This window comes from Bison bison, unplaced genomic scaffold, assembly GCF_000754665.1.
Source record: "Bison bison bison isolate TAMUID 2011002044 unplaced genomic scaffold, Bison_UMD1.0 scf7180017864317, whole genome shotgun sequence".
NCBI classification, from domain to species: Eukaryota; Metazoa; Chordata; class Mammalia; order Artiodactyla; family Bovidae; genus Bison; species Bison bison.
This window is the reverse complement of record NW_011494889.1, coordinates 2,688,928-2,713,073: the sequence shown is the minus strand read 5'-3', so window position 1 is coordinate 2,713,073 and position 24,146 is coordinate 2,688,928. Positions and strand designations below refer to the sequence as shown.

General features: G+C 44.1%; 1 protein-coding gene across 1 annotated transcript in view; it reads right to left on the bottom strand.

Annotated features, from left to right (window-relative positions):
• CNIH3 (cornichon family AMPA receptor auxiliary protein 3) overlaps positions 1–24,146 on the bottom strand; it is a 132,739-nt gene that overhangs the window by 52,512 nt on the left and 56,081 nt on the right. The window contains exons 2-3 of the mRNA XM_010852852.1: positions 21,799–21,867; positions 13,818–13,865 (exon numbers count right to left, since the gene is read on the bottom strand). Coding sequence (XP_010851154.1) covers positions 13,818–13,865; positions 21,799–21,867 — 117 coding nt within the window. The remainder of the gene's footprint in view (positions 1–13,817; positions 13,866–21,798; positions 21,868–24,146) is intronic.

Below are 24,146 nucleotides of genomic sequence, written 5' to 3'. Positions count from 1 at the left end.
GCAGGCGTTTGAAAGTAGAGCTGGATTTGAATCCAGACCCAGCACTCTCCACCTGAGTGATGTAAGCCCTCTGGCCTCAGGTCCCCATCGCCACCTCACAGAGTTGTTGAATAAATCCAAGAATAAACCCAAGACTGTGGGTAAAGTACAGAGCATATCCAGCCATTCTGCCAGCAAAGAATTACTGAAAAGGTGCTGTTTTCTAGGTCAGGTGTTAAGCAGGGAACAAGAAACAAGGGCCCCGCCCTCACCAACATTATAGTTGACTAAGGAAAACAAACATTTTACAAAGAATCGTCCTTCTGACTTTGCCCTCCCACACTGCATTCTTTTCACGTTCACAATATTGGGGCTCGAAGTATTTCGTCAATAACTGAATAACTTAAATGTCAAATACTCCAAAACAATCCAATGTCCCTCATTTTTGGTTTTTATTAACAGTTGGCATCAACACTATCAAAAGGCATTTGAAGTAGCACAGTTATACGTTTGTGTGATGGTTAATACAAAGAGGATTATACAGACCCTCACAGGAGAGGCGTTGTTGGATATTTCATCAGTCCATCCTGCTGATGTCATCTGAACAGTGTATACATTCCCGAGAGCGGGGATCTTGCTTAAGTGGCCCCCTTATTCAGTCCCTACCAGGACACCAGTGATACCACTTTATGCTGATGCGCTGAGTGGTAAGGGCAGTGATGTCACCATGAGAAAGGCCACAATAGCAGAGCTGTTTTTGCCGTGTGTTGCCCGCCCACCTCCCTGTGCTATAATCGGGGACCACTGTCTTCCAGAATTTCATCACTGCTCGGACCATGTGGCAGACACAGAAAGGGAACACCATGGCTTTTCTGTCCCTTTGTAATAATGGCTCTTTGCATTTGTATAGCACATTTACCGTATTCAGTGCATCTTCTTGTCTATTGGCTGGTCTTATCCTAATGAAACAAAACCCCATGTGTTTTGTAATTGTCTGTGCCGTAGAGACAGCTTACGAATCAGTCAGTGAAATTGTGCTGGAGGAGGCCCAATGCCCCAAATCTCTTAAAGAATAACAAATCCCACAGAAGTTGCGAATGGAGCCAGCATGATAATGCAGCAATACAGCTATTCCGTGGGGAGCAGATGCATCTGGAGCATGGGAATCAATTCAGCACAAGCCGGGGAGCCCAGAGGAGTTCTCTTCTGAGTCTCAGGGCTCTCCCTGTGGGCCCTGCCTGGGCGGAGGCTGGTACCCGGTTCTAACTGTAGGGAGAGACAGAGACTGGACAGCAACCACAGGGAATCAGAGACCCTTAGGATTTGGTAACATTGGCACATTTTGTGGCCCAGAAACGTGACCCAGAAATGTTTATTGCTTTTTCAGCAGTTTGGAAAGGGCAAGAATGAGTATCTGGAAGGGTGAGCATTTCGGGGGCTGAAAACCAGAATTTTCACTTATCGCATTTTGCAAAAGGCAGCAGCTAGAAGCAAAGCTCACACAGAGAAATGCCTGTTACTTGCAAGGCATCTCCCACTGGGTTGAGCATCTCCCAGGAAGCAGGAAGTTAGGCCCTCACTCCTTTAGTCCACCTGGGCACCTGCTGGTAAATTATTGCTTTTACTCTGGTACCATTTAGAAAATTACGGCTCTCTAAATCATACTCTGGGGGACCAAGCAAGAGAAAATGCCTCCTCACCTGCATTGCTGAAGCCTGGTCTACCCTTCAACTCAGTGATCTGCAGCCTTGCTACACATTAGAATCACCTAGGGAGCTTTTTCAACACCCCCTCCACCCCTGCCAATGCCCAGGCTGCATTCCAGAACACTGAAACAGAAATGCTGGGGGTGGGATCCAGGAACAGTACTTTTTAAGCTCCCCAGGTGATTCCAGCGTGCAGCCAAGGTTGAGAACCAGCCCGCTAATCATCAGGTTGGCCAATAAGTTCGTTTGGGTTTCCTAGCCAATATAATGGAAAAACCTGAACAAACTTTTTGGCCAACCCAAAACATCCATTCTTGTGCTCAGTGGGATGCTCTGACAAGACAAAGCCTGTCACACCTGCCACAGACCTTCCTTTGGTCTCCTTCACTTGCCTTAATCCTGTGCTCAGCAGTGATAATTCTACTGCATACATTAAGAAAATAATAATCCAAGCCATTGTGTGGTTGCTGGGCTCATGCTCACTAATCCATTTAGCTAATTAACATGAATCAGACACCATGCTAGGCAACGCAGCAGACACAAAAATTAGGAGGACATGATCCCTGCCTTCAAGAATCAACCGTGGAAGACAAGGTGTATGAGTGACTGTAATGCGAGGCATTGTGAGATCAGAGGTTTCAGACTCAGGCAGGAAATCAGAGAAAAATTGAGCTGGACTGATGTCTTCACAAGCGACACATCTCACAGATACACACACGCACAAACACTCATCAGCACATAACACAGGACTCCGTACGCAGCAGGTCTAAATGAATTCCTTGAATGAATGAAGAAATTCAGATTGCTCTCACTGGCGCTCATCAAGGCCAATACCCAGGACTCCCTGGCTCCTTTCTCTACCCCCGCCATGTCCAGGCTCCTCTAGGTACCACCAGACGTCACCTCAACCTCTAATGCTGAGTCTCTCTGCCCCCGTCCCCAATCCCCACCTCACACTGCCCTTGGAGTTCTGGGGTGCCGGACAGTGGCTGGGTGCCCTGCACTGGCCACTCTGCTGACTGAATTTCTCCCAGAGACCAAGGCAGCTATCTTCCAGCATCCATTCCCCCTGCTCTCTGAAATAAAATCCCCGATCTGGAGCTAAGCATATAGCCCGCCCCCAACCTGCCCCCCACCAGAAAAGACCGGATACGGCCATTTGCCTGCGACCTGGCTGGTGAATTCAGTGGAAGTGATGTGCACAGCTTCCAGGTCATGCCCTTCTCTGAAGCGGCCCTTTTCCTGTTACCCACCCACACTGCTGCTTGAAATGACATCATGGTGTGATGCCCTCGTGAACCACATGGACAAGACAATGCCCTAGTGATGGCAGAGCTCCGAAGGCAGGAGGAGCCTGGGTCCCCAGACACCTCTGTGAGGCACGGTCCTCTCCCATCCCACCCTCAGCCCAGACGAGCTCCTCTCAGACAGAGCGGGCTCCCTTGTATCTTTTACTCACAGTCAGATCTGTAAGCTGCTTACCCGCCTCCATCACATCCTAAAGTACCTGGAGTTTCTTTGTATATTAAACAAAGGAGAAGGTGTGGCAGAAAACCAAATGACCTCTATCAGTACAGTCAATGACTTGTGACTTCTCATAGCAGAACTACTGAGAATCCATAAGTCTGCTTAGGTCAGCCTTCGAGAATCTGCTTTGCGGATGAATTAAAGAAGTTGACTAACCTCTTTTTTCTGGTCTACGTGGCCCATGGAGACTACAGGGGAAACTAAGTGATGGTCATTCTTGGTGAGTGACTCATAGAGACTGATTCCTGGGGTCAACAGAAGCTCTGTAAAAGGTGAGCAAGGTTACCAGCTCCCATAGACCAAGACAGCAAAATGCAAAGGGAGTGGAACCATGGGCTCTGGAACCAGACCCGTGAGCTAGCTGACCTTGCCATCAATCTACCATATTTCTGAAGGGAAGGGATAAGATATCACTTTACCTGTTAGAATGACTAGCATCAAAAAAGATGAGATAGCAAATGTTAGAGGATGTGGAGAAAAGGGAACCCTTGTGCACTGTTGGTGGGATTGTCAACTGGCGCATCTACAATGAAAAACAGTCTGGAGGTTTCTCAAAAAGTTAAAAATGCAGCTATCACATAAGTGAGCTCCAGCAATTCTACTTCTGGGTATGTATCCAAAAGGAAATAAAAACACTATGTTAAAGAGATACCTGCACCCCCATGTTCAGCATTTTTAACAATAGCCAAGACATGGAAACAACCAGAATGTCCACTGACAGATGAACAGATAAAGCACTTGCAGTATATATGTTTATATGTCTAGTCGCTCAGTCATGTCTGACTCTTTGCAACCCCATGGACTCTAGCCCACCAGGCTCCTCTGTCCATGCGGATTTTCCAGGCAAGAATATTGGAAAGGGTTGCCATGCCCTCCTCCAGGATATATGTTTATAATGGAATATTCAGTTCAATTCAGTTCAGTCACTCACTCGTGTCTGATTCTTTGTGACCCCATGGACTGCAGCACACCAGGCCTCCCTGTCCATCACTAACTCCCAGAGTTTACCCAAACGTCTGTCCATTGAGTTGGTGATGCCATCCAGCCATCTCATCCTCTGTCATCCCCTTCTCCTTCTGCCCTCAATCTTTCCCAGCATCAGAGTCTTTTCAAATGAGTCAGCTCTTCGCATAAGGTGGCCAAAGTATTGGAGTTTCAGCTTCAACATCAGTCCTTCCAGTGAACACCCAGGACTGATCTCCTTTAGGATGCACTGGGTGGATCTCCTTGCAGTCCAAGAGACTCTCAAGAGTCTATTCCAACAACACATTTATTCAACCACAAAAAGAAGGAAATTCTGCCACTTGTGACAACATGATGGAACTTGAGGGCACTGTGCTAAGTGAAATAAGTCAAACAGAGAAAGATAAATACTGTATGATCTCATTTTCATGTGTAATCTAAAAACAAACAGTAAGAACAACAACAAAAAACTAATAAAAAGAGATCAGATTTTTGATTATCAGAAGAATGAGAGTGACTTTGATAAAAGTGATCAAAAAAGTATAAACTTCCAGTTTATAAGATAATTAAGTAGTAGGGATGTGATCGGAGAAGGCAATGGCACCCCACTCCAGTACTCTTGCCTGGAAAATTCCATGGACGGAGGAGCCTGGTAGGCTGCAGTCCATGGGGTCGATAAGAGTCTGACACGACTGAGCGACTTCACTTTCAATTTTCACTTTCATGCATTGGAGAAGGAAATAGCAACCCACTCCAATGTTCTTGCCTGGAGAATCCCAGGGATGAGCGAACCTGGTGGGCTGCCGTCTATGGGGTCACACAGAGTTGGACACGACTGAAGCGACTTAGCAGCAGCAGCAGCAAGGACGTGATGGCATTTATGGCACCAATTGGGCTTCCCTGGTAGCACAGACAGTAAAAAAATCTGCCTGCAATGCGAGAGATCCAGTTCCACCCCTGAGTTGGTAAGATTCCCTGGAGGAGGGAATAGCTACCTACTCCAGTATTGGAGAATTCCATGGACAGAGGAGCCTGGTGAGCTATAGTCCATAAGGTTACAATGAGGTCAACATGATTGACTGACTAACACTTTTCACTGTCATGGTACCAATTAATGGCCTCCCTGGATCCACGCTCATTGCCTTGGAACTCTGTAGTCCCTTCCACTGTGACCCTGGGCTTGGACATGTGACTTGCTTTAGCCAATAATAAGACACTAGAAGATTTGATGCAGGCTTCCCAGGTGGCTCAGAGGTAAATAATCCACCTGCCAATGCAGGAGACACAGGAGACATGGGTTTGATTCCTGGGGTCAGGAAGATCCCTTGGAAAAGGAAATGGCAACCTGCTCCAGTGTTCTTGCCTGGAAAATCCCATGGGCAGAGGAGCCTAGCAGACTGCAGTCCATGCAGTCAAAAGAGTTGAACACAACTGAGCACAGGATTTGATGAAAACCAAAGCTTGAAAAAATGCTTGTGTGTTTCCACTTCTCTTGCTTCTCTATGACACCACAAGAATAAGTCTGGAATAGTCTCTGGAAAATGAGATGGGCCACCCCAGCTGAGGGCATCCTAGATTAGCTACCAGCCTGCTGACTGCAGGCAGATATATGAATGAGGCCCAGCCAAGACCAGAAGAACACCTTCTTCTCCCCACAAGCCCAGCCAAGATCAGTGGAACTACCAGATCACTCAAGGACTTACAAAAAATATAAATCATGGTTGACGTGAGCAGCTATCATCGTGGCAATGGAGACCTAATAAGGACAGGGCCAACCAGCTCCCCCAGATTAGAGTGAGAAGCCAGGGCCCATGTGGGAAGCCTGGTGTGCTGCGGTCCATGAGGTTGCAAAGAGGCAGACACAACTTAGCAACTGAACAACAAGAGTGTGTAAGGCAGTTGTCGTGAAGTCCTTGGTTTCTCCAGCTGCGGGCTTGGGAGTGGAGTGAAATGAGGACAGAGCTCTTCCTCCAGCTTCTGGTTCAGCAACCCTGTGACAGCACCATTATCTACACAGTGAGTAAAATGTTCCCCCTTTCCCTTTGACTAACAAGGAGTCTGCCACAGAAGGCATCTGAAAATAAATTATACATGAGACACAGTTTCTGAACTAGTTGCAAGTTCTGTTCCAGGATATTTTTACTTTTCTTCAAACATTCCCTCCAGGGGTGAACAATCCCACCAAGAAATTAAATAGAATTAGAAAAGAGCCTTAAAGAGATCCGCTTGGCCCCATCACGGTGAACTAAGCATATGATAGGGTCCCTGAGGCCCTCTGGAGCTTTGGTATTTGTATCTTCCCTTTAAAATAGCTGAGCAGTATTGCTGTAGTGGTGGTCCTTAAGGAGTGTGTTTCAAAGAGAACTGACAATTCCTCCTTCAGTGTGGAGACTGAAACTGTGGACTGTGTCCAAACAGACTTGCCTTCAAATCCCAGTTCTACCAACTTATGACCTAAAACACTCCAGGAAACATGTACTGAAACTCTCTGAGCCTGATTTTCTCACCTGTTAACTGGGGCTGTTAATCGTGGCTACTTCATAGAATTGTTGTGAGGATTAAGAGAGTCAATCCTTTTAAAGGCACACAGTAGTCATTCAAGAAAGGTAAGCAGTATTGTCACATCTTGGACATTCCCCAAGCCACAGAGAATTCTCATCTGGAAAACTTCTGAGCCAAGGATGGTCTCTCCAAGGCAATCCACTCAACTGCCTCTGAGTTTCTGCATCCCTTTTCTCAGTAGTATGTCTCTCCATGAAAATACACCATTCCCTCCAGAGCCCAGCAGGAAGAAATACATTAACAGCTAAAAAGACTGGAAATCAAGCGAATCCCTTGTGGCAGGGAGTGCCAGTGATTACAGAAAAGGCATCACCTTTGCCCTTCTTCCACATAGTTAATGAATGACAAATTTTGTGCTCCAAAGTGACATGAGTCTTTCTCCAAGTTCTGGTATATAAACGCATTTAGTAGCCTCCTCTTAGGTCAAAGAAATTGGGACAGAGTTTGAAAGTGTCTATTTATAAATTTGTAGAGTCAGCAAATGGCTGATCTCTGCCACAGAATGAAATCTCTTAAAAAATAAAAAGATTCCCCACCAGCACCTTATAAAAATGGGAGATGCTTATAGTTGTATCAGCTAGGTATTGTCATAATAATGCTGCATAACAAATCACTCCAAAATTCAGTGGCTTAAAACAACATTTATATTTGTTCATGTATCTAGAGGTTGACTGGGTGTCACGTCACCTAGTTGGTTTGGCTCTGGGCTACAGGTAGGCTCAGGGCTGTATCTCATGCCTCCCATGCTCCTTGCACCAGTGGGCTGGCCTTGGTGATGTCAGAAGTGCAAGAAAGGAAGAAGAAATGTCCAGTTACTCTTAATGTCTCAGTACACACTCACAAGTCCTCTCTCATTCCAGTGAACACATCCTGTCACATGGCTGAACCCCACATCAGCAGGGAGGGGAAATCTACTCTGCTTCCAGCAGGAAGAACTGCAAAATCATCTGCAAAGGACGCAGGCAGGGCCAGCTTCAGGACGGGCCACCCATGCAGATGCACCTGGGCCCTACCCTCAGGAGGGCCCCACCTTTGGCTGAACGCTCTGCTGTCAGCTGTGTAAGATTACTAATAAATTTTTGTCATGGATCCCTAAATTTTCATTTTTCCTGGGCCCTGCCAATTATAGAGCCAGACTTGAATATGGGGGAGGATAAAGAATTTGGAACAATAATGGAATCTTCCTACTTAACAAACTGACTTTGGACTACAGAAGTGTCATATTAATTTCCCAACTCCTCCAAGATCCTGCATTCAGCACCACGTGGAAGAATTTCTGCAGTGAACCCAGGTTCACACCATTCGGCTTCAGGTCACACCATGATGCCCTCCCTAAGACAGAGGTGTGGTTCTGACAAGCATGGAACAGGGAGGGGCCCAAGTGGTCATCAGTTGTTACACTTGGGGCCTTACCACCACTTGTTCTTTCCAGAATTAAACTTGGAGCACCTGGCCCCCTGCACCAGACTGGTTATACTTCCCCAGTGAACTGAACCGGAGAAGGCAATGGCACCCCACTCCAGTACTCTTGCCTGGAAAATCCCATGGACAGAGGAGCCTGGTAGGCTCCAGTCCATGGGGTCGCTAAGAGTCGGGCATGACTGAGCGACTTCACTTTCACTTTTCACTTTCATGCATTGGAGAAGGAAATGGCAACCCACTCCAGTATTCTTGCCTGGAATCCCAGGGACAGAGAAGCCTAGTGGGCTGCCGTCTATGGGGTCGCACAGAGTCAGACACGACTGAAGTGACTTAGCAGCAGCAGTAGCAGCAGTGAACTCAACACCCCCACCTACTCCCAACCCCCCTGCCCCACTTATCCTCTTTTTTCACATCCCACTGTGACTGCTCAATGGAAAGAGTAAAATTATCCATCTGTGAGAGCTTTTCACATCCACCACAGTCAGAAAACCTGCAGAGAGACTAGACACAGTCTTGGGGAAATCAGGGGTGTGAAACGGAGAATCAAAGGTTTGTCAAACCAAAGGGACATCCCAAAGCCTCTCAGGCAGGTTCAGTCTAACTCAAAACCATCCCAGACATCAGGCTAACTTCATCTGAAGGAGGTGAACATTTCTTAGTCCCTGAGATGAACAACCCCAAGGTTAGAAGACAGCTGCTTATGAACGAAGTTTCTCTTCATTCTATGCCACTCTCAGGATCTCATTTAAGTTCATTTCCTCTAACCAGTCCCTGAACTTGGAGATGCAACAGGAGGCCCCTAGTCAATCTCCCCCACACGAGAACCCTTCCTGAGAAGAGCCGTCTAACCAATCTCTGCTCTCCATATTCCACCCGGCTCTCTACACTTGACAGTGACCCTCAGAGGGACTGCACGCCTGGTGGGGAGGGCAAGTGGCTCTTGGCACGAGAAGATGAATCATAAGCACAAATTGACACAAGAATCCTGCAGTTCAGACAATTACCCAAAGAACACAGTTTCTGATAATTATAGAGCTAAAAATGGATCCACTCTGAAAATTCCTTCCTTTCTCCCGAGAAAGCTGAGGAGGTGGTTTAACAACAATCAACTGCTGAGATACATCACAGTCCGGGGTACTTAAGAGACGAGTTCCAAGAAATTTCTTGGAAGGTACAGTTCCCAGAAGGTGGTGGTGCTAAAGAAACCCATTCACCCTCCCCACCTCCCCCAGCACGTCCTCACAGCTGGGGAATCTGAACTTGGAAGCCCATTCAGAATAGGAGGGAGGAGGCAGGCCTTCTTGCCCCGTGACTCCGCTTAAATGGCAAGTGACCCTCACCCCTACAAAATGTGAGGGGCTGTGGCCAGTCCCGGGTTACTTCAGCACCGTGGGTATGCTTGGGGATGTTATAAGAAGTTTTAGGCAGCAGCTAAGGGTCAGGATAATAAGAGTAACATTTAGTATGTGCTGAGTATTTATGAGCTAGACGCACATGTATCATCTCATTTAATTCTCACAACTCCATGAGGAGGGTGATGAACTTATCACCCCCACTTCAGAGTCACACTGGGGGTGACACAGAGAATCCAGGCACAGGCGGGAAGTATCAGAAGCCTGCACACTTTGCCACCGCCCTACATCATGTGCCCAGTGCCTGTCCAGAACAGGTAGAGAGAATTTATTTGTAAGGTTAAATATAGACTACAAAGAGGGGAGAGGACAGAAATACAGAGGAAAGGAAGGGGATAGAACTTGGAGCTTAGAGACCTTCTGTGTCAATAATGAATACAGTAAAGAGTTAAATTCGATTTTAAAATACAAACCTGATGTAAGTAGCAAATGTGGTAAGATTTAAGTTTTGTGCTCTGTCACGGACACTGCTGAAACGAAGAAATGAAAAGACTATTACAGGATCTAAACAAGCTTCAGAGCTTTTGCACAGCAAAGGAAACCAGCAACAAAATGAAAAGACGACCTATGGAATGGGAGGAAATATGGGCAAATGATATGAACTACAAGGGATTAATGTCCAGAATATACAAACAGCTCACACTACGCAGTTGCAAAAAAAAAAAGTTTAAAAATGGGCAGAAGACCGAAATAGGCATTCTTCCAAAGAAGACATACAGATAGCCAACAGGAACATGACAAAGTGTTCAACATCACTAATTATTAGAGAAATGCAATCAAAGACACAATGAGATATCACCTTGCATCTGTCAGGTTAACCATCATCAAAAACAGAAATTTCCTACCCTGTTTGGTGGGAATGTAAATTGGTATAGTCACTATGGAGAACAGTGAGGAAGTTCCTTAAAAAACTAAAAATAGAGTTACCATATGATCCAGCAATCCCACCCTTGGGCATATCTCTGGAGAAAACCATACTTTGAAAAGATACATGCACCCCAATGCTCTCTGCAGCACTATTTACAATGACCGAGACATGGAAGCAACCTAAACGCCCACTGACAGAGGAAAGGATATACAAAGAAGGGGTGTGTGTGTGTGTGTGTGTGTGTGTGTATACACACCATGGAATATTACTCAGCCATAAAAAAGGATGAAATAATGTTATTTGCAGCACATGGATGGACCTAGAGATTATCATACTAAGTGAAGGAACTCAGAGAGATAAAGACAAATATCATATGATATAATTTATATGTGGAATCTAAAAAAATGATACAAATGAACTTTCTAAGTCTCAGAAAACAGATTTAGAAAACAAATTTATGGTTACCAAAGGGGAAAGGGGGAAGGAATAAATTAGGAGCTTGGGATTAACATATATATGCTACAGTATTTAAAATAGATAACCAACAAGGGCCTACTATATAGCACAGGGAACTCTACTCAATATTCCGTAATAATCTAAATGGGAAAATAGCTTGAAAAAGAATAGATACATGTATATTCAGTACATTCAGTTATATATATATATAACTGAATCACTCTGTTGTATACCGGAAACTAATACATTATAAATCAACTGTTTACTGAGCATGCCTGCTCAGTCGTGCCTGACTGTTTGTGACACTATGGACTGTAGCCCACCAGGCTCCTCTGTCCATGGGATTTCCCAGGCAAGAATACTGGAGTAGATTGCCATTTCCTCCTCCAGGGAATCTTTCCAACTCAAGGTCTGAACCCACGTCTCCTGCATCTTCTGCACTGGCAGGTGGATTCTTTACCACTGAGCTACCTGGGAAGCCCCCCAAATCAATTACATGCCAATATAAACTATTTTTAAATACAATTTCTCTAAAAGAAGCCACAATGAGTTATCACCGCATACCTGTTAGAAAAGTTATCATTAAAAAGTCTATAAGTAATAAATGCTGGAGATGGTAAAAGGAAGAAAAGGGAATCTTCCTACACTGTTGGTGGGAATATGTAAATTGGTGCAGCCACAATGGACAACAGTATGGAGGTTCCTTAAAAAACTAAAAATAGAGCTATCATGTGATCCAGCAACCCAACTCCTAGTATATAACCAGGAAAAATGAAAACTCGAATTCAAAATGATACAGGTACCCTAATGTTCACAGCACTATTTATAATAGCCAAGACATGGAGGCAACCTAAGTGCCTATCGATAAACAACTGGCTTAGGAAGATATGGTGTATATACATGTATACAATGGAATATTAATTGGTCATAAAAAATGAAATATTGCCATTTGCAGCAACATGGATAGACCTAGAAAATATTATACTTTGGTTGAGTAAGTCAGACAGAGAAAGAAGAATACTGTATGATATGGCTTCTACATAGAATCTAAAAAATAAGACAAATGAACCTATATACAAAACAGAAACAGATTCACAAACATGGAAAACAAATGTATGGTTTCCCAAGGAGAGAGGAAGGAGGGGAAGGACAAATTAGGTGCATGGGATTAACAGATACAAACAACCAAGCATGAAATAGGTGAGTAACGGTTGGCTGTAGAGCACAGGGCCAGAAGATAGGACCTTGGCAGAGGCAGCCACAGGCTACTGCATGCTGTCTGGCTAGAGTCAACGGTCAAGCAACACAAAAAAGTGAGCAAGGCTCAAATGTGACTGATTGAGGTTACTGCTCTGCCACAGAATTCAGGATGGTACATTTTAAAAGGGTGGGCGGGGGGGGGGACGTTGGAGTTGAAAGACCTTGGGTATCAGCCTTAAAAAATAAACTGGAGACTATGGAAGTGACAGCTGGAGAGGATTATTGGTGTCTAAGACATTCTCTGTGAAAATAATCTACAAATTCATGAATCACCCTTAAAACCAAATGCATGCATGTGTGCTCAGTCGTGTCCAATTCTTTGGACCCTTTGGACTGTAGTCAGCCAGCCTCCTCTGTCCATGGGATTTTTTAGGCAAGAGTACTGGAGTGGGTTGCCATTTCCTCCTCCAGGGGATCTTCCCAAGCCAAGGATCAAATCCATATCTCCTGTGTCTCCTGCATTGGCAGGTGGATTCTTTACCCACTGAGCCATCAGGGAAGCCCCTTAACACCAAATGTCACATGTTATTTTCTTAATCATTCTTTATTCCTTGGATCACTAGTATTTTCATTATCTGAGCTTACTTCCCTGCTCTGTCATAGCAGATGCAGAACCCTGACATACTGAGTTTCTTGAAAAACAGTAAAGGACAAGTAATTAGCTAGAAAAATAACTGACTTCTTGATTAAGCTCTCTCTCCCAATGAAAGGCATCATTATTGAAATATAGGGAAAAAAATCAAAAGCTTGCAAAATTGTTTCCCTTCCATCAATGTTGGCATGGCATTTGATTTCTCTCCTATTCACATAAAGCTCAAAAACTCCTTTTGGGTGGACGGGTGGCTTTCCTACAGCCTGTAGCCCATCCACTCTGAATAGAGATCAGGGATGTCCCTTGCCTCAAGGTAATGGACACTTAGTTTTACATGCAAGTTGCTATTCTCCACACTTTGCTACAAAAAGTACATGCTTTCCTTACTGGAGAGTGGCAGACTGATCTCTCTGTCACAGGGGTCTCCCAGCTATATCATAGAGCCCTGCTAAATACTAAGCTTAAGTTGTACATGCATACATGAATATGCGTGCACACGTGTGCTTTCTGAATGCGCTGAGGGCAGCTGTGACCTACTGACCATTCATTCAGAGAAACTCTCTGAATGTCTGGCTCCCCCTTTAATAATATCTCCCATCCCACCCCTCCAACACTCCTGATGATGCTGTCAATCAAACTGCAAAGCTGAGTGGCAGGTTGAAACCTCAAATGAAACCCAACAACCAGTTAAAAACTTGGCTGAGCCAGGCGGGAGCATTTCTGAGCCCAGCATCAGACAAGAACAAAGGCTGTGAAGCAGTTATCAGCTGTAAAGGCCATCCATCATCAAGCAAAGATAAAGAACCTCAAAATCCAACCAGAGGGCACTTGCAAATATCCAGTGCTGTCCTGACACTTTGATTGATGGCCACCCCTTTTAATTAGTGCCTCTTGTCTCTGGAGGTTTCCAAAGAACTCACTTGCTCCCACCTCCTTCTCCCCCACCATCATTTGCCTTCGTGGGGAGACAGGGACCGAAGCAGGCGTTCAGCCTCACCAGTCCCTTCCACTGTGTGACCACCCGTGACCATGTGATCATCCACCCTTTGGCATGGGGCACTTGCACTGACCTTTCGCAGAAGGAAGCATATTCGCTCAATGTTCCTCAGCCGTTCCCTCTATCAGGAGGCACAAGAAAGAAAAAAGAGGGGAGGTTAGGTCTTCTGCTGGAAAAACACGAGAAACCCCTCATTCAGCCCCTAGTGGAGGAGGCAGAGTCCACTACAGACCCTTCCCAGCCGTGACCTTCAAGCTCCGACCTTTTGCTAAGAAGAATTTCAGCTCATATAACTCAAGAGCAAAAAAAAACAAAAACACACAAATAAACCAATTAAAAATGGGCAGAGGATCTGAACAGTTTTCCAAAGACATACAGATGGCCACCAGGCACATGAAAAGGTGCTCAATCTCACTAATCACCAGGAAAATCCAAATTAAAACCAAAATGAGATATCACCTCACATCTGTTAGAATGACTAGCATCAAAAAGACAAGTGATACCAAGTGCTGGTGAGGCTGTGAGGAAACAAATGAACCCTCCTACACTGTTGGTGGGAGTGTAAATTGGTACAGTCACTATGGAAAACAGTATGGAGGTTCCTCAAAAAATTAAAAATAGAAGTACCACATGATCCAGCATTCCACTTCTGGATATATCCAAAGGAAACAAAATTACTATACTGAAGAAATATCTGCACCATTATGTTCATAACAGCTTTTTTAGAGTAGCCAAGACATAGAAATAACCTAAGTGTCCATTGACAGATGAATGGATAAATCAGTTGTATATACATAAATAATGGGATATTATTCGACCATAAAAAGGAAACCTTGCCATTTGTGACAACATAGACAGACCTCAAGGGCACTATGCTAAATGAAATATCAGAGAAAGACAAATACTGTGTGGTCTCATTTATTTGTGTAATCCAAAAACAAAACAATAAGAACAAGACAAACTCACAGAAAAAGAGATCAGATTTGCAGTTACCAGAGGTAGAGAGGGAATTTGACGGTGATCAAAAGTTAAAATCTTCCAGTTATATGGCAAATAATGGGATGTAATGTATAACATAACAAGTATAGCTAAGATGCTATGTGGCATATTTGAAAGTTGCTAAGTGAATAAATCCCCAAAATTTCATCACAAGGAAAATATTTTTCTTTCACGTCTATACGACATGATAGATGCTAACCATTTATTTTGCAATGTTAACCAATTATTTTGCAACATTTGCAAGTCAAGTCATTATGCCATACACCTGAAACTAAATATACTGCTATGTGCCCATTATATCTTAATAAAACTGAAAGAAATAAGAGTTTCAAGCTTTTCTCTACTGACCTTGTCACAGTTATTTGCTCTTAACCCAACTTCCCCAGCAAACAGCATGGGGTTCAGCTTTCTTTTCAGCCCAGCACAGGTTTCTTTATTTTTTTTTCCTACAACCTCCATGTCCCTGTAAGACAATCAAACTAAAGAATAGGGACCACGTGCTCATGAATGTCCTGAAGCCTGGAGTCAGACCCCCTGGAGGGCTTCCCATTCAAGTCTCCAAGAGCATATGTGCCTGATTAGTGTATAAGATGGGGAAGCTCTCTGCCCTTGACTTTATTTTTCTAAAGTGACTGTATTTAGAGGAAGCAATCTTCCCACTCATTAGACACCAGCAGTGCCCCCGGGCTAAGAATTTTCAAGATGGCCGTCTCTAGAGTTTGGCTCACTGCCATGGAAAAATGCCCCAGGGGTGGGCAGGTGATGATGCTAGGCTCACACACTGAACGTTGCCTCCCCTTTCCTGCAGTGACTTTCGCGATCTCTGAAACCACCCTGAACACAGCTGTGGCATCTCCTGGTGCTTCATTACCAAGGCAATTTGGTTGCGGTAGACATGATGATAATGAGGCTCCTCCTGGATCTCGAGAAGACAGGTGGCTGGGCCACTTCAATTTCTCTAATTAAATCACAAATATAGCAATTCCTGTGCATCCTTTAAGCCCAGAGGAAGAGCCCACACCAGGACAAATTAGCGTCCACGGGGCTAGGAAGACAGACCACATCCTCCTCAACACACGTGTGCTTGCTTGTGTACAAGCAAACGCACGCGCACACACACACACACACACACACACACAGCTGGGCATCGAGGCTGCCTAAACGGAGAACATGTGAAAAGACGTGAGATCCCAAGGATGAAAGGGGGGGGAGTTCAGGACACACTCGAGCTCTTTCTCCAGCAGGCCAGATCCTCTGAAGGACAACATTTCTCCTTACTTTACAGTGATGTTAAATGTCCCATTGATAAAAGGAAAGGGAAAGGGTTACCATGAGAAACTCAGAGTAGAAACAAAGCATTCCTCCTCTTCTCACTGGCTGGAAGCGGGGACTGGTGGTCAACCAAAGGGTCCCACAGTATTTAGAGCTTAAATCTAAAGAACCAGTGGACCTCATGTGTGTTCATTTAGAAATACTCCACACCAATCAGCAGCTGTTTGCACAAATTTGTCCAGGACTACAGTTAGCAACCAGTGAAGCAGCTTTGTCAAGCCACCTGAGCCTGAGATGCTGCTGCAGAGGCTCTATGGGGGCCCAGAGAGCTTAAGGATGAGTTAAATTAGGCATCCAAAGTTTAAGTTCCTGCCAGGGAGTAACATCATAAAATCCAGGGGGAATGTGCCTAATACTCTTGCATTAGGGCTTTAAAAAGTATCAGACAGGAGTCCTTTACAAAGCTAAGGGCTTTAGTTTGTCTATAAGATGTCTGGCCTTTGAGACCCAGACTCCTTAATTAATTCATTGACTGATTAGCTGTGTGGCTTTATTTTTTTAAACTTTTATTGGAGTATAGTTGATTTACAATGCTATGTCAGCTTCAGGTGTACAATAAAGGGAATCAGTTACATACATACATATATCCAGTCTTTTTAAGATTCTTTTCCCACATTACTACAAATATTGAGTCCCCTGTGCTATACAGTAGGTCCTAATAGTTATCTTTTATATATGAACGTGAAAGTCGCTCAGTCGTGTCCGACTCTTTGTGACCCCATGGACTATATAGTCCATGGAATTCTCCAGGCCAGAATATTGGAATGGGTAGCCTTTCCCTTTTCCAGGGGATCTTCCCAACCCAGGAATCGAACTGGGGTCTCCTGCATTGCAGGTGGATTCTTTACCAACTGAGCTATCAGGGAAGCCTATTTTATACACAGTAGTGTATATATGTTGATCCCAACCTCCTAATTTATCCCCCCTCTTTCCCACCCCTGGTAAGCATAAATTTGTTTTCTATATCTGTGAACAAGTGTGGCTTTCATCATAGGAATAAAAAGTTGAGGTTCAGCTTCTCTGCTATGCAACCTCACCCTTTAACAGTCATTCATTCTTTCAGCAACAAAGTTATTAAGCACCTACTGTGTGCAGGTTCTGTCCTTGCACTGACCTTGTGCAGAAGCTTCCCATTGGACATACACTGGTCCTAATTTTCTTTGTTCTGCCCGAACTAAGAAAACTGTCAAGGTAAGATGGAAATGGGCATCACGAACCTGTCTCCTGGTTTCATCAACCCTCTTGCACCTTGGTGTTGAATTCACATGATTGGATTTGAGGGGCAGGACACAAGGAACTCTGGGTATTCTAAGTGAGCCACTTTCTCATTTGAGCCCAAGCCACCAGAAGGAAGCAAAACAGGCTCTTGACTCCCTGACATTCCAAACAGAAGCACCCTCTCAGCCTAGAGCAGCTCTGTGCACCTGGTCGATATTGACGGGCCAGGTGTGCGATGCTGGTGCCAACCACAAAAACATCCAGAGTGAAAGGAGGCCCGAGGTGCAACCCTTTCAGGTCTGGAGGAGCCAAGTTACCCCTGGGGGGTGGTGAGGCTGGCAGATGGAAACAAAATGAATTTTAAATAATGACAAGTTTCACAAGACAGGTCAGTTTTAAAGTAGATCTTAGGGATTCTTCCAACTTGCCACAAAACTCTGCTTCACACGGTTGACTTAGAAAGGGTAGGCTCTGTTTCACAGAATCAAGGGATTATAAAAACAGGTGTTTAAAGAATCAGATCTATCTCTTTTTCTACAACATAGAGTAAGTGGTAAGAACACAAGCAGACCTGGGTTCCAATTCTGACTTCACTGCGCATGAACTTTGAGTCCTTGGATAAGAGTCTAAATTGGGCAAATGAGGCCTGTCTCACAGAGTTATGAGAATTTTAGGTTTTATATGTGTCTCTGTGTGTGTGTGTGTGTGTGTGTGTCTATATGGGGCTTCCCTGGTGGCTCAGCAGTAAGGAATCTGCCTGCAATGTAGGAAACACAAGAATAATCCTTGGAGAAGGAAATGGCAACCTACTCCAGTATTCTTGCCTGGAGAATCCCATGGACAGAAGAGCCTGGTGGGCCCGAGTCCATGGGGTCACAAGAGTTGGACATGACTTAGCAACTAAATCACCACTGAATATATATATATGTATATATATATATAGTTTCTTCAGTTCGGTTCAGTTCAGTTGCTCAGTCATGTCAGAATCTGCGACCCTATGGACTGCAGCACACCAGGCCTCGCTGTGCATCACCAACTCCCGGAGTTTACTTAAACTCATGTCCATTGAGTCAGTGATGCCATCCAACTATCTCATCTTCTGTCATCCCCTTCTCCTCTCGCCTTCAATCTTTCCCAGCATCAGGGTCTTTTCAGATGAGTCAGTTCTTTGCATCAGGTGGCCCAAGTATTGGAGTTTCAGCTTCAGCTTCAGCATGAGTCCTTCCAATGAATATTCAGGACTGATTTCCTTTAGGATGGACTGGTTGGATCTCCTTGCAGTCCAAGGGACTCTCAAGAATCTTCTCCAACACCACAGTTCAAAAGCATCAATTCCTCGGCGCTGAGCTTTCTTTATAGTCCAACTCTCACATCCATACATGACTACTGGAGAAACCATAACTTGGCCTAGATGGACCTTTGTTGGCAAATTAATGTCTCTGCTTTTTAATATACTGTCTAGGTTGGTCATAACTCTTCATCCAAAGAGCAAGCATGTTTTAATCATGGCTGCAGTCACCATCTGCAGTGATTTTGGAGCCCAAAAGGGGAAAGTCTGTCACTGTTTCCACTGTTTCCCCATCTATTTGCCATGAAATGATGGGACCAGATGCCATGATCTTAGTTTTCTGAATGTTGAGTTTTTTCCCCAGCTTTTTCACTCTCCTCTTTCACTTTCATCAAGAGGCTCTTTAGTTCTTCACTTTCTGCCGTAAGGGTGGTGTTATCTGCATATCTGAGGTTATTGATATTTCACCCTGCAATCTTGTGCTTGTGATCTGGAATCTTGTGATTTCAGCTTGTGCTTCATCTAGTCCAGTATTTCTCATGATGTACTCTGCATATAAGTTAAATAAGCAGGGTGACAATATACAGCCTTGACGTATTCCTTTCCCAATCTGGAACCAGTCTGTCGTTCCAAGTCCAGTTCTAACTGTTGCTTCTTGACCTGCATACAGATTTATCAGGAGGCAGGGAAGGTGGCCTGGTATTCCCATCTCTTGAAGAATTTTCCACAGTTTGTTGTGATCCACACAGTCAAAGGCTTTGGCGTAGTCAATAAAGCAGAAGTAGATGTTTTTCTGGAACTTTCTTGCTTTTCGAAGATCCCACTGATGTTGGCAATTTGATCTCTGGTTCCTCTGGATTTTCTAAATCCAGCTTGAACATCTGAAAGTTCATGGTTCACATACTGCTGAAGCCTGGCTTGGAGAATTTTGAGCATTATTTTGCTAGCATGTGAGATGAATGCAATTGTGCAGTAGTTTGAACATTCTTTGGCATTGCCTTTCTTTGGGATTGGAATGAAAACTGACCTTTTCCAGTCCTATGGCTACTGCTGAGTTTTTCAAATTTGCTAGCCTATTGAGTGCAGCACTTTCACAGCATCATCTTTTAGGATTTGAAATAGCTCAACTGGAATTCCATCACCTCCACTAGCTTAGTTCATAGTGATGCTTCCTAAGGCCCACTTGACTTCACATTCCAGGATGTCTGGCTCTAGGTGAGCGATCACACCATTGTGATTATCTGGGTCACAAAGATCTTTTTTGTATAATTCATCTGTGTCTTCTTGCCACCTCTTCTTAATATCTTCTGCTTCTGTTAGGTTCACACATTTTCTGTCCTTTATTGTGCCTATCTTTGCATGAAATGTTCCCTTGGTATCTCTAATTTTCTTGAAGAGATCTCTAGTCTTTCCCATTCTATGGTTTTCCTCTATTTCTTTGCATGGATCACTGAGGAAGGCTTTCTTATCTCTCCTTGCTCTTCTTTGGAACTCTGCATTCAGATGGGTATATCTTTCCTTTTCTCCTTTGCCTTTTGCTTCTCTTCTTTTCAAAGCTATTTGTAAGACCTCCTCAGACAACTATTTTGCCTTTTTGCATTTCTTTTTCTTGGGGATGGTCTTAATCATTGCCTCCTGTACAATGTCACAAACCTCCATCCATAGTTCTTTAGGCACTCTGTCTATCAGGTTTAATCCCTTGAATCTATTTCTCACTTCCACTGTATAATCGTAAGGAATTTTATTTAGGTCATATCTGAATGGTCTAGTGGTTTTCCCTACTTTCTTCAATTTAAGTCTGAATTTGGCAATAAGGAGTTCATGATCTAAGCCACAGTCAGCTCCGGGTCTTGTTTCTGCTGACTGTATAGAGCTTCTCCATCATTGGCTGCAAAGAATATAATCAATCTGATTTCAGTATTGGCCATCTGGTGATGTCCATATGTAGAGTCTTCTCTTGTATTGTTGGAATGTAATAAAACCCACCCAAAATTTAACAGTAATAACTGTTAAATAATAATCCAATAATAACCCTGTACTTTACAAGTGGACACCAAAGCCTGTTCCCTTGGTCTTTTAGTACCACCCGAAGAATACAACTCTCTTCAGGGGGCCCACAGCTAAGGAGAACAGACCTCTTTGTCCCTATCACTAGAGAATTATGTCACTAAATGATGCCACTAAAGCCTTCCAGGTTAATACTAATATTCACACAGATATATACTATATATGTGTGTGTGTGTGTGTGTGTGTATATATGTATAGTCACACTAGTAAATCCTGGCATTCACTCTACAACTTTTAACTGAAACTATCAATAGAACTATTCAAACAAAAACTTGCCTTAGTCCTGGAAACCAGGGCCTGGAGGGAAGTTCAACACAATGCAGGCTCACTGAGCTTATTAGACTGAGAGACAGACCTGCATGAACTATGAGCTCCATCCTTTGAGTTCTGGTGCAGAAGAGTCTGGAAAAGGCTCTGTACAGGCCTGGCTGGTGCCTGGCTCTGGGACATGGGCTGCACTGAGCCAAGGAGTGGATAGCCAGCATCCACCCGACTCTGCAGACACGAGGTCCTTTTCCTCTGCTCGTGTCGAGGCTTCTTCCTACACCCATTCCAGGCACATGGAAGCAGTGGTCATGGCCTGACAAGCCAGACAGAGCAGCAGGACTCAGGGAGCAGCAGGGGCAGGGGGTTTCTCATATTCTGAACCGGGGCCAGACAACTGGACTACATCAGGTTCCCAGGGGAAGGCGAACCGACCTCAAACCCAGACAGCCTCCCAAGATGAATGCTCCCTGGGTGATGGATACAGTGAAATGACCTGTGCATGTTAACCCCCTGCAAGTTTCTCTCTGAGAAACCTGGCAAAGTACAGAGTGGGGATGACCACAGTGATGCTCCCACATCCACCAATGTGATGGACAGCCTGGAGCCGCTCTCCCTGCTCAAGACCCACTAACACGGGGCCACGAGGAATCCACAGCCACGGCACACAGAGCTTTCCCACCCAGGTACTGGGACTGCTATACTTGACTTTTCAGGATAAGTTGAGACCTCTGCAGCCTCAGGGACTACCACCCTGAACCAGACATGGAGGTGCAGCCAGAGCCAAGTATGTGCTTCGCTCACCCTACTCATCAAAACCTTACCCTCCTTCACAGGCCCTGGGTGGCCTGGAAGGACACCACCCTTCCAGTCACCCACAACTCACCGCGTGAAGAGGGTTGCACTGGTCGATGGGGCTCTTAAAATCCGTTCTTAACTCATCAAAGGCAATTATCTGAAATGGAAAACACAGAGTCAAGATGTTAGTGCAAAGATGAGTCAGTTCACCAAGTGGAAAGCTTCCTATAGATGTGGTCCAAAATAACTCAGGAGGCAGGAGAGGGGTGCCAGTGACACGACACTGGCCAGGAATCACTGTCAAAGCTGGTGAGGGGCACTTGGGGTTGACTGTACTCTCCTGTCTACATTGTATATGCCTGAAAATCCCCTACATGGGGAATGAGAAGGATGTTGTTTAAGGGTACATATTTAAAATAGCAGATAAATAAGTCCTGGAGACCTAATACACTGTACAGTGGTAACAGAAAACAAAATTCTATTATAAACATTATACTTGCTAAGAGACTAGATCTTAATTGTTTCAAGTACTAGAAAAAATGGTAACTGTGATGGGCTAGAGGTGTTAGTTAAGGTGAAAGGGGCAAGCATATTGTAACATAAATATACCAAATCCATACACTGTACACCTTAGATGTACTCAATGTTGTATGTCAACTATCTGATTTTTTTAAATCCCCCAAATAAAGGTTTTTTTAAGTTTCCAGTGCTTCATAAAAATGTAGAGAAAACTTTGTTACAGTGAGAGCAGGCTGGGCTCTGGATAAAGGTACACACACTCACAAAGTTAAAACTTGAAACCAGCACTTTCCATTTTCTCCTGAAGGAAAAAGTTGTTTATTTTTTACTTTTGTTTATTCTGGCAGAGATGCTGATTAGAAGTTTAATGGATAGAAGTCAGGCAAAAGGGAGAAGAGAAAATTAAGAAAGCAGAGTTGACAATACTAGGAACAATTGAACTTTAGTCATTCAAAGGCTGGATGATCAGCTCCTGGACAATCAAGGTGTCAAGCTTACTCCATTGGACTTGAGTTCTCAAGGTCATTCTGGACAGAAGCTCAGAGGTCCCCAGAAAGCAATGGTTTCCCTATCTGTCTGGAGGGGAAAATATTAGAGGTGCCCTTCTCCAGTCACAGAGTGAGGCATGACCCAGCCACAGAAAGAACTAGCTAGAAGGGACGCTTCCTAACCCCCACAACTTTGTCCCCCAGGTGTCACCAGGGACTCAATAACAGAACAAAGGTGTGTACAGCCAGTAGGGTGTCCTCTCCTAGGGTGCAAGGGTCTCAGGACCTGTCCTGGGCTGCACACAAATGGACAAACCAACTCCCCCAGGAAGGCATATCCCAGGGGTCCCTGAACACTCGGGAGAATTGCTGAAATGGTGAAGCTAGTGCCCCTGTCCAAAATAGTCCCTGTTCCAGCAGCAGGGGTTGAGAACAAGTACCGAGTGAGGGAAAATGACTTGTTTCCCTTAAAAAAGCAGGTATGATTTTAGCTCAGTCACATGTCACTCTGATTTTAATACTCCTACAGAATTAGGGGAGAATTCTAGTGTAAGTAATATTAGAGAGACACATTTCTGTATCATCCCTTGCCAGATAGTTCATTATCTAGCTGATACCTGAAGCTTTAGTAACAAGAAACTCACCAGTTACTGAAGATGCTCCTTCTATCCCTGGCTACCTCTAATTAATCATTATCTTCCTTAACTGAACTCACATATAACTCCCTAAGGTTTACACCCACATGCTAAGCCAGTGTGAGCAAACCACAGCCCACAGGTCAAATCTAGCTGGCCACTCATTTCTGCACAACCTGTGTGCTAAGAATGGTTTTTACATCTTTAGAATAACAGAAAAAATTAAAAGAATAATATTTTGTGACACATTAAAATTAGATCATTTCAAATTTCAGTGTCCATCGATAAAGTTTCATTGGAACATAGACACATGCATTCTTTTATACATGGTCTATTTTCTTGCACTACAATGGCTGAGTTGAGTAGCTGCAACAGAAACCATATGGGCAGCAAAGCTCAAAATAGTTACTATCTTGCTCTTTAATGAAAAAAACTTGCTAACCTCTGTTCTATTCTTTTATTTCTCCTCTGAGCTGCATGTTGTCCAATATGGTAGCCACATTTGGCTATTTTAATTTTAATTAGTTAAAATTAAATTTAAAATTCAGTTCCCACACTCTAATTGCTTAAAATCACATCTTTCTAGTAGCTATTAAACAGCATAGATATAACACATTTCCATCATCACAGAAGGTTCTATTGTAATGCACTGCTTTAGAGACACAGAGGATCACTGAATCCCTCTTCCACAAGGAATTCCTATCAGTATTGACAGCTATGGTGAACCCAGCAAATCCTTCTTCAGGCTAAATCTCTCCAACCATTATATATATACATATATATATATATATATA